Here is an 11,568-nt window from a genome sequence, read left to right on the forward strand (position 1 = left end):
TGTTACCAGAAGTGACTGTGGTTTAAAAGAATTTTCTGCAAAAGCACAGCCTGTAAAAAATGGCTCATTTCTAGCAGAGTGGCTACTTTTTCTTGTCTTTGTCTGACAGCAGAATGTCTACTCCAACACTGATTTCAGGAGATGTCAGTGATCACTCTTAGAGTGCATTTCATCTCATACTGGTACAGTTCAGAAGAATCCCATGTAACTGTGCACAGTTCTCTCTGCTGTTTCTGTCAGGAGATGCACCAGAATGTTTCTGTCCAGAATGCACCCCTCAGATGCAGACGACATAGGGTTACGTGAGAATTCCATCCCAGTTTCCTGCATGCATAATTTTGGTCATGATGAATTACTGGGCCTGGTTTTATAAACTGTAAAGCCACAAACTACAGAAGCAAGAGGCAGTATGGCATTCAGTGAGTTTTCTAGGAGCCTTTTTATACCCCCAGTCAAGAGTTGCAAGTTCTTTTTCAGCTTGGCTCATGTCCTCCCAATGGAAGACTCAGAAACAACTCCTCTTTTGCTTGTTCTAAGCTGGGTTTCTCAGGAGTCTTCTATTTTGTGTGCTGAAGCTAAACTTAGGAAAAATGGAGAATTTTAGTACCTTTGGATCATATTTACTTCCAACTGTACATATTTATCAATACTTTCTTAATGCTTTCGTAGTGTTAGCACAGGTCTATAGTGACTGACCACTCAGTCTTATGTATTTAAGTGGATTAGGAAATTCTGTAACAAAACAATCATATCCATTGTATATTATTTGTAGTATTTTGAAAATAGCAGAATATAATTAGCAAAAGCATAATTGCTTTTGACAATACAAATAGTTTTAATACATTGCTATCAGTCTTCTGACTGAATATCTTGGTTAATTGAGCTACATAGTGTTTAATTCCAGTTCATGAGGTTGCCTATATATGTTTATATAAATACATATTTGTTGCTAGATTGAATCACAGCTTCCTAACTATTTAATTACCCTTTCTTATCCAGAAAAGCCATTTTCAGTGCTCATACAATTCAGAAGAGAACTTATTTTATGAATGAAATAAAAATGGACATGCCAGACTATTGAATATGCTTGGTTGATGGTTTGCAGGATCCTGTTTTCTTATAGTTATGTCATAACTGTGCTTTGTGAACACACAGAAAGGTCTGTGTTTGCCTAGTGAATTCTTTTCAGGGATTTTTTTGTTTACAGATTATATTTGGAAGGTTTACACACACACATACACACACATACAGTGAGTGAGGACTCAGACTTCAAATTGTTTTGTTTTTCTTTTAAATAGCATAAAGACTAACATTTACAGAAAGAGCAGTCATGGAGGAGAGCATTTTTTTTCTTGTAGTCATAATGGGTGACTACTGAAAAGTCCTATGGAGGAAGAATGTGTGGTTTGGGAAGGGTTTTGAATGCTGAGAAGCTGACTCCTTTTAAAGCCAGTTCTGATTATTAATGTAGTACATTAAACATTTTAACATAAGCAGTCAGAAGATTATTAAAGAAAACAAAACCAAGTATCTTTTTTTTTTTCCCCTGTGCAGTTCTAAGTGATCTGGATGACCAGCTGGCCCAGGAACAAACCCAAGACCCTTTGGACAGGATTGTTTCTACAAGCAGTGCATCAAATGTCCAAAGCAGTAGCGCATTCCCTACTTCAAAGAGGCAGACTGTTAGTAGGGGGCAACAGAGAAATGACTGGAGTGACATGCCTAGCACATTTTTCCCAGATGGAATGAGAACACTAAGGGCCAAAGATGAACACAAAATTTTCATCAGACCAAGGAAGTTACACAGTGCATATATAAACTGGCACCAAACAGCCTTTCAGGAAGATTGCAGTTATGGTGATGCAGTCGATGGAAATCCTCGTCTGCACCGCAGGAGGCTCTCTGCTGTTTCTTTCGGGCGCTCTTCGGAAGGGAGCTTATATCCCCCCTCCATAACACACAACAGTGGATTTAGGCACAAGGCTTGTATGAACAGGGATACAGCTGGCAGAAGTTACTCTGTGTGTTCCCTTCGGAGATGTCCATCATCAGTATCTTCTGATCAGCTCTCAGCATCTAGTTTACAGCATCCATTGGCAAGAGAGAGCAAGAATGGTTTTGTACCAAGGTTTGGTCGACAGAACCCAAAGAGAATTCCTCTGTCTTCCATTGTATGGAACAACACACCAGACTCTTCAGAACAAACTCCAGAAACAATGTTTAGAACTCAATCACTTATGGAGTTTCATGCTACAGACCATGGTAGATATCCCAGCTCTTTACAAGAAACTAAGAAATACCCAAGTTACCACTCAAAACACCACTACAGAAGATCTATTTCAAGCAGTAATTGCTTTAGTAGGGTTAGTTGCCCTGACAAAGCTACTTCTCCGTTGCCCTTTGATAACTGGGAAAACTATCCTTTACACAAATCAGAAAATAATCTCTCTAGATCCTACTATGGAGACACCTCTCCTCATAGGAGGTTGTATACAAACCAAAAAAATTCTTTTGGAAGAAAAGACAGCTATCCTTCTTGGGCTGATATTCCTCAGTGTTACAGTGATGATGTCTTTATTTCCCCTGATGCCAGCTTTGAAACATTTATGGCTAATTTAAATGACCAGCAGTGGGCACATGCAAAGAATGCCAAGTTTGGTTCACAGCGCCTGCAGAATGATTTTCACATGTACTCTCCAGAAAATACAAGTATCAAAAGGATGACAAGAAGTGCAAACAGAAATTTTTCAGAATTCACTGAGGGCTGTCAGCCTTGGCTAAGTTGTACCTCTTCTGTTTCTTCATCTGGTATCAGAACTGATGAGTCAGTCTTTCCCAATTCAAAGGACCAACCAGAACCTACAAGACTGAACAGGAATTCAGTTGTCATTACCCAAAGGAGTAAAAAGCAAGACTTTACACACCTGGAAAAGGCTGAAGGTGTGAAACAGCCAGATGAAGACACGCTGTTACCATCAGCTCCTCAACAAGCAGATACAAGCTACATCAATGCACGGAGTTTTTCCCCTAACAGCCCTGCTTCTGCCATGTGGCAAAGAGATGTATCTCTCTTTAATACAATGACATCAAAGAGACAAGCCCAAGCCACTGCCAGAGGAGATACTGCAAAAATTTATACATCAAATGGTGATAAAAGAAATGTAGAAATGAAGGAACATGATTGCCCACCCAATAGTGTGTTCAGTCAGCCTCCCTGTATTTTGCCAGCTGATGGGAGCAGGAAGGAACCTTTTTTTCCAAGTCAGAAAGAATGGGAACATAATCTGCATTATGCAGCACAAAGAGAGAGCATCAAACAGGATAGCTGGAATGCAGAAGGCCTTCACAAAGCTACTCCAAAGAGACAGTCCGCACTACTGAATGTTACTTCTGCTCTATCCAGTGAAAAATTAACAAACTGTCAAGGCATGTTGTCCTGTCCTCCTGAGCTCTCATCTAGTTTCTCACAAAACTCTCCACAAGCACTTTCTCATAAAGACAATGCTAAACACTTAGGAACACTAACTAGCTCTTCGGTAAATAGCACTGTTACTGAGTCTCAAGCAGAAGGGGGGAAAACAGCTGACATGAGTAGGACAAGTGTTAGCAAAGAGATTTCACAGAAAACACTGCAAAATGCAAGCACTTTAGTTACTAAGGACTGTAATGGGCAAGTTACTACTAGTTCTCCAAGAAATGGAAATTCTGGAAATATTTATATGCATGGCTTTGATGGAGAACCCAATACCTCTGAAAACAGTTTAAGTTATTTTTGCCTTGAAAAAGGAACTGAAAAAATGAGGAGTACTTCACCTTGTGTCAGAAGGTTTCACAAGCAAGACAGCTCACCAAGACATAGCAGTAGCTGTAGCATTATTGGGTCCCCTGGCAGAAACAGCTCCAAATCTTCTGACCCCCTTGTTATTTATTACACTTTGCCTAGAAAATCAGCTAGCATTGCTGGTAGTATTATGTCAGAGACGCCCATCTCTTTACCTAGAGAAAGCAGAACATACAATGCCACCTCTTATTCTAATCAAAGAGATGTGTCTTGTTTAGACCCAAAATGTTCCTTTATAACATCAGCATCATTAAATGCTGCCACAAGTAACAAAGACTACCGCAGTCCTTTAACCAAAAATAGTGATGATTCAGTAAGTAGCAGTACATCAGTTGATCTGACAGACAGATGTAAACATCTAAGCAGAAGAGAATCCTCTGTGTTTTCAGATTATAAGGAAGGGGGAAATTTTTTGCAGAAATATAAAACCACAAGCACATTTACAATTTGTGTTGATGAAGATCATGTAAAGTATCATGAACTAGTTTCAATTTATTACACACTACCACGGAGGCATTCAAAAACATTTTGTAGCCTCTTTAGAGATAATTCAGAGGATGCAGATTTACCTTGTCCCAAAGAAACTGTTCAGTCACCAAGAATACAAAACAAGAAAAATGAAGGTCATGTGACTTTAGCAAATGTTTTTTTCCCTACTACTTCAGAAAAAGAGATGCCTTCATATTCTTCTGACCAAGTATCTCCAGTTCTGGTCACACCTCAGAATTTAAGAACTGCTGTTGATAGTGAAGAAGAGAATTTTCATTTATCCCCTAGCTCTGAGAAGTCAGTGAGTGTGGTACCTAACAAGAAAGATAATTCAGCATGTCTTCCATTAGCAGAAAATGTACTTTCTGATGTGGTGACAAAAGAAATTTCTTTTGGTGGCCCACAATCCACTGCAATAGTGGCTAAGTCAGGTAAGGCCATTTCTGATGCTTCAAGCAGCCAAAAGGCAGAAATACATGTAAAAGAAAAGAAGGAAATTTTACAAAGAGCAACACCACTAATGTCCACTTTATCAACCCCTCCCAAGCCAGCCAGACATTTAGAGAAGCTTTTATATTCTAATTCAACGAATAAAAATATTGTACAGAAGGGAAGCTCTGAAACTTGCTCTCAGCCCCCAAAAGTGAACAAGAAAAATCTGAACAGTTTATTCCTCCGCTCCAGAGAGAAGAGTTCCCTTGGAAGGAGTGGTAACACAGAGCATGCTGATGTGCCACTTCCTCCTGTGGAAGATATGTACAGGGATAGTGCCCAAGTTAAACAGAGAGTAGATGTCCTACGCCGAACCACCCCTCTGTGTAATAATAAATTTAGTGGGCTGCAGTTAAGGGCTGACAGTTCAAGAAAAAAAGAGAATGGTTCAAACTTTTGTAGCAAAGTGCTTCCAGAGTCTCCAAGCAAAACATCTGAGGTAAGCACTGCTTCCAGTGCCGATCCATTTCTTCAGCTAGACAAAGTGGCTAGCACAGATACAGATGAAGTAAAGAATTCAAAAATTAAAAAAGAGCAAAACTCACAGAGTTCTCATATGGGTAAACTTTACAGTAGTTTTCAGGAATCAGAGAGGCATAATGAGGGCAACCTGAACATTAAAGATAAAGTGCCCAGGGTTACACAAGATCAGAACATAACACAGAGTGCAGAAGAGGAGAGCAAGCTTCTCTCTGACTGCACAAGAGACAAAGTCAAAGACATAGAAAAAAGGAAAAACAGACCTTCAATTAAAAATAAATTGGCAGCTGTTTACAAAACAAGTCGTAAATTTTCAAGTAAAAATTTACCCCCCAAACCACACATAAGTAACATTTTTTCACAGAATGATGGAAGTGCTACTTCTTTAGAGGTCAACATGTCCCTTGACTCATTGATTTCAGCAGATTCCCACCAGCCATTCCTGGAGTTGGACAATGAAAATCAGAATCACGGTCTGAACTCTGCCAAGAATACTCCAAGACCAAGAGCAGGTGATAATAAGAAGACTGAAAATCAGAATGATCCTTCTTTGCTTGTTAACAGCAAAAGAAGGCCTTTTACAAGTTTATATACCCACAAGGAAGCCATCAGTCCTCAAAAAACTGCAGTGAAAGTGGAGAATAGGCCAAGACTCACAACCCTATATCCAGATAAAGGAGTAACCACAAGAAATAAGAATTCCCAAACACTTGATGTCGGATTAGAAAGCAAAAGCCAGCCCCTTGCTCCCAGTGCTACTACCTCATACCCACTGGATGAAGAGAAAGGAAGAGCTAGCAGTCATACCTGTGCTCTTCCCTCGCTACTTTTAACTGACAAAAACTCCAACACCTATGTAAATAGCTGCTTGCAGGCAGACACATGTCCAGAGCAAAACCTGACTTCCCAGACAGTGCTTGGTCAGCGCCAAAATACCTCTCAGCCTGCTGCCTTAGAAAACGCTAACCTCAATAGCTATCAGTTGCGCAAGAGCCGTGCGAAAAGTCAGCGTGAGCGGCACCTCTCTGAGGGCATTTGTGCTCGAGATTCCCTTGAGACCTCTGCCTCAGGAAGCAATATTCTACCCAAAGACGGCATACACGGGAAGAGATTTAAATCTTACTCAGAGCTGTTGTCTTGTGATGAGAATGAAAACTGGGCATCGGACGATGAGAAATGTTACAGCACTAGAAATTTAATGTATCCATCTGTGGAATTTGGTATATTTGGCAAAGAGCAACAACTGGCTTTCCTGGAAAATATCAAGAGGTCACTTACAGAAGGGCGATTATGGAGACCATGTCTACTTAATAACCCTGGTGCTTTCAGAGATACAGAGAGCTCTTCTATAAACAGGGCTGAGCTTCTGAGCTCAAGTTCTGCTGGGAGCAAAATGTCATCGGCTGCCTCGTCTCCCCGAGAGCTGACTGATACCTACGGGGAAGACCCAGCTGCCTACTCGGACTCAGACAGTGATACCACCACTGATGATGAATATTACCTAGATGAGATAGATAAAGAATCAGAGCTATGAAGGGACTGTGGTACTAAGAGGGCACAATAGCGTGGTAGTTTCTGGGCAGGCAAAAACATGTCAAATACGCTGGGCCCGTTCTTGTGCTGCTATAAATTGGTACAGCTTCCTTAATTTCAAGGGAGTTAGCATGGTGTATTAGCTGAGCATTTGATTTTTGTATTAAATGTGTGGCTTCACCTTTCCTGTTTCTCTTAGCAGGGAAAAACAATGTTAAAAAATTCCTTCCCCAAAATATACAAGGTAAACAGCTGTGGAGCATTGGGTAGTGTAAGTCCAGGGATGGCTTTCCTCTGAGTCAGCAAGCAGAAGTTAGGTTCCTGCCAGCTACGCAGTGCTGGAATGGATAAATTCTAGCTTGAGCTGCATTTTCTTACAGAACTTAACAGAAAACCAAGAAGTTACTTTGCTGATAATTTGTTGTTTCTCCAACCTTCCTCATTATCAAACATGATAATGCTAATCCTTCCCACTAAACAAATATCCTTACAAAATGAAACCTCTTAAATCTTTACAGCATATTCTGCATGAATGTTCTTTTCCTGCTTTCCTGGGAAGCATAGCAAGAATGTCCCTGGTGGCATTTGTTCTGCTGTGCTACTGAGGCACATTCCACACCAGGACTTTTCAGCATTGCAAGAGCAGTGAGCAATGTGAGTTGCAGAAGCACTTCTAGTGTAGGAGAAAAAGCTCAACATAGGGCACGTCACTGAGAAACTTACCAAAAGAAAGAAAGCTGAGCATGGAAATCTGCTGTCCAGACATGGAAGATTCATAACCAGCACAGCTTTGGTTACAGTTGACATGACTGGCTAGATTTCTGGTCTTAGAAACAAGTTAATTTGGATTAAAAGACATACACTTTTAACAATTCAAAATATAAAAATATTTACCTTGTTGGTTTCCTGTATTAACCTTACAGGTTGAATCTTTAGTTGTCCTAGCAGTGGGAAAATAACCAAAACAGTTTGTGAGGTCCTGGAGTTCTGCAGCTGCCTCTGCTTGGCTGCTCTTGGGCTGAGGCACCTGCAGCCACTGGGCTCCTTCAGGGCAGCAGCCTGAGAGGGCACTTGGCTGGGGCACCGCTGCACCGTACAGAATGGGCACTTTTTACATGCAAAGTCAATAAAAACTGTAAGAAAGGCACTTTGCCCTTTGTTAAACTACAATCCCCTTTTGGTATTTTTCAGCTGTTTCTGCTGTGACCACAGTACTCTTTATCCTCTAAACTGAATGGGTGTAAACATGTTCCATTGGCTCTTCTTCAGCCACAACAACAATGTAGTATTATTACTCAGTAGCCAAAACTTGTCCCTGGCCATAAAATTTCTAAATAAGCTTTGTTCTCTTTTTATGAAAAATCAGAAGTGGCTCACTGAGCCAGAAGATATATTTTAAAATAATTATACATTTTATTCTGCTTTATTTCTAATTTCATATATGGTCTGAAATGATGGTCCATATTTTTATATGCTTTTTAATCCAATAAAATTTCTGTAGGACATACTTCTATTTTTCTAACTTGAAGGACAGGATATTGGTATTTTAAAATAATGTATTTTTCACAAAGCAAGCAATGCTTGTATCACTGTCTACTCCACAAGAAACTAAAAGACGAAAATATTACAGTAGGTAAGAGGTATCCTTATTTTTTCATACTGTAAGCTTCGTTAAAGAAGTGGGTCTGTAGTTCAAATCTGTACTGATATATAAGTATCATTACTTTTTGCTGGGGTAACTTGTCTTTTGTTGTACATAGAAGGACTAACATAAACTGTATATTTATAGAAGAACTGATCTCTACCACATGCCTGTTTCACAAGAATAAAACTATGCTGACATAGGCAATGCTGGAAGGAGATGACTACTGTATAATTGCAGTCTTGTAAAAAGTGGTATTCTAAAGAGAAATTATGTTTTTCTGTAAATGTCTCTATTCTCGATGTGTACAGGATTCTGTAGAGTAAGACAATAAAACCAGCTGAGTATCTGCACGGAATTTCTGCTGTTGTACATTTCTGCAAAATAAATTAATCAAAAAATTTGCAATACCAGCCTACATAAGGTAAAGAATAATAAAAGAAATGTGTACAAAGGAAGTAAATGGTCGTACAGTTTTTCTTGACTAGATGTGGCTGCTTTAGAGCATTTTCATTTGTAATTATTTTCTAACCATTCAACAGCAGTTGGATTAAGTGCTCACCTTGCAGACATAATTTTTTTTCATTTGCTATACTGTGTATGACAGGAAATCAGGTGGCTTGATTTAATGTAAGCAAGTAAAAACTGCTTTTGATTGTAAATTAGTTGTGGAAGACTGCAGCCTGTTGAGGCTAAATTTACACTGAATAACAGTATTCTAACATTCAACTGCATGAAAACATAGGGAGAAATACCTTTTGAATAGCAATCAGCTCCATTCAGTTTGGCAGATCCAAATTTTGACACTTCGACTCTTCCAAGATTTTCTTTGGCAAAAATAAATTCTATAAATGTTGATAATTTACAGGATCTTCACATTTCCAGCAATTTGTTTGAAATAAATTCTGCATTTATATGAAAAAATTTATTGGTAGTGTATTTGTTTTTCACATGCTGTGAATGCAGTAGACTATTAAAAAAAAAATCCAGCATCTTAATATGGTTGCCAAATCATCAGGGTGCTGATGGCCAGCAGAGCCATGGATTGAGGGGCAGGCAGCCTTGGTCCATCTTGCAGCTGTACACAGCAGTCACATCAGCTGCTAGGCTCAGGCAGGATGTGCTGCCTTCTCTTGTCCTGCCAGCTGATGAGTCTCCAGCACACAAAATAGTTTTCCATCCATAGCAGAATCTTTACAGTAGATCTATTAAACCCTTAGAGAGCCATATGCCTGCAGCTTGCCTTGAGGTGCCAATACTCCACGTAGGGGCCAAGGGTAGTGTTTGATGAGTAGTTTTACAAGGTGATGAGCTCCACGTGAAGATCCCTTCAGCTGCAATTGGGCCTGAGTGAAACCTGGCTGCCACGTGCCATGTAATAGTGTGAGACTAATCACAGTCTTTCAGCCTTAATTACTACAGCCAGTATTTGTGGTACCTGAGCAGTCCTTCAGCCTGGTTTCAGGAGGAAAACATGGTTTATGAACCAAGGTGTTTTTTTCTGTCTAGACCTCTGTCCACCCAGTAGGTCATGCATGTACCCAGATGATCTTTGAGCATTCTACCATCTTGATGACATTTGAAAGAAGGGACAGAAATTTCATGGTTTCATTAAAGGATAAGTCAGGGTGGGTGTGACCTCAGAAAGTCTATGGTCCAGCTTCCTGCTCACAGCAGATTGGCTTTGAGATCAGGGCTGGCTTTTTAAGGTTTCATCCATTTGAGGCTTGAAAATCTCTGAAGATGGAGACTGGACAATCTCTGTAGGCAACCTGTGCCTCAGCCTATAACAGGGAGATGTTACAGGGTGACCATCTCCTCTTTCAACTCATGCCACTTGTCTTTCATCCTTCTGACCTGCACCGTATCATGATCTTCCTGGGGGCTTCTGTGAGGTCCACTCCCTTAATGAAGGTATCTCTTAACAGGCTTAACAAGTCCAGCTGCCCCAGTTTCTCCTTACAGGGCCGGTGCTCCAGCTCTGCCATCTCAGTGGCTTCCCCTGGATTTGATCCAGTTTATTGATGTCTTGTACTGGGGAGCGCAAGGCTGGATGCAGGATCTAGATGCGGTCTAACAAGTACTGAGTGGAAGTGGATAATGATTCCTCTCGACCTCTGGCTCTGCCGTTGTTCCTTCAGCCCAGGCTGCTGTTGGCCACTGTTGCTGCCATTGATGGCCCGTGTCCCTCCATGCCCACCAGGGATCCCCAGGGCCGTTCCCTCAGAGCTGGTCCCAGCCCATACCAGAACAGGGGTGGCTCCTTCCCAGGACAGGGGGCCAAGAGCACCATCAGGCCCTGAACCCCCCACCTCCTCAGGGCTCCCCCTGCTCTCCCTGCCCATGGACACCACTTCAGGCCAGCCTGGGGCCATCAGTCCCTGCCCCACTGATGACATAGGTCATTGGTCTCCATCTGTCCTCTGCTCTCCCTGCTGAGACTGGCCCTCTCTGCAGGCTGACAATCCCAGGATAGGCAGCTACCCCAAAGTGTTGTCTGACCCCGATTCCCCTCACAGGGACTGATCCTGATTTGCAGATTGATGTCCCCGCCTGACCTCAGCCCTGCCCTGTACCCTGCAACACTACACAAGTTTTCTCTCACCTGTTGGGAGTATCAGACATGGTATGTCAGTGGAGATTTGTGGATATCTGAAGTGAGAGAATTGAAGAGACTAAAGACAAAAGCAAAGAGGAAACCAGACTTGATAATTCCCCCTTCAAGGAACCTGTTTTTCATGGTCTGTATGCACAGAGACTTGAAGTTCATGTTATTCAAAACCAGGCAGAATTCATTTGTGCTCTCCTTGCTTTGCATGTGAAAATCCAGGCTTGCCCAGGAGCTTGATTTAGTTCTCTTACCGCATTGTAAGCCGTCCCATCTACTCACGCCTTGAAATACTTCCTAGTAGCAGCAAATGGTAAAAACAATAAAACCACCATAGGAGACAAATCATTGGAGTTTTACCCTCTTTACTCTTAACCCAACATTTTAAATCCATGAAATTATTTTGTTGTTACATTTTCTAGAGGATAATACTGTGATCCCTTTTCCCCCTTCACGAAGCACCACAGCAATGATGAGGGCCAC

The 11,568-nt window shown here is 41.1% G+C and overlaps 1 protein-coding gene across 1 annotated transcript in view; it reads left to right on the forward strand.

Moving 5' to 3' along the window:
• Positions 1 to 8,928, forward strand: part of EXPH5 (exophilin 5) — a 36,942-nt gene extending 28,014 nt beyond the window's left edge. Inside the window, exon 7 of the mRNA XM_041414757.1 lies at positions 1,555 to 8,928. Coding sequence (XP_041270691.1) covers positions 1,555 to 6,836 — 5,282 coding nt within the window. The 3' untranslated portion in view covers positions 6,837 to 8,928. The remainder of the gene's footprint in view (positions 1 to 1,554) is intronic.
• The last annotated feature ends 2,640 nt before the right edge of the window (positions 8,929 to 11,568 follow it).

The sequence above is a fragment of the Onychostruthus taczanowskii genome, unplaced genomic scaffold (assembly GCF_017590055.1).
Source record: "Onychostruthus taczanowskii isolate IOZ18803 unplaced genomic scaffold, ASM1759005v1 scaffold105, whole genome shotgun sequence".
NCBI lineage: Eukaryota > Metazoa > Chordata > Aves > Passeriformes > Passeridae > Onychostruthus > Onychostruthus taczanowskii.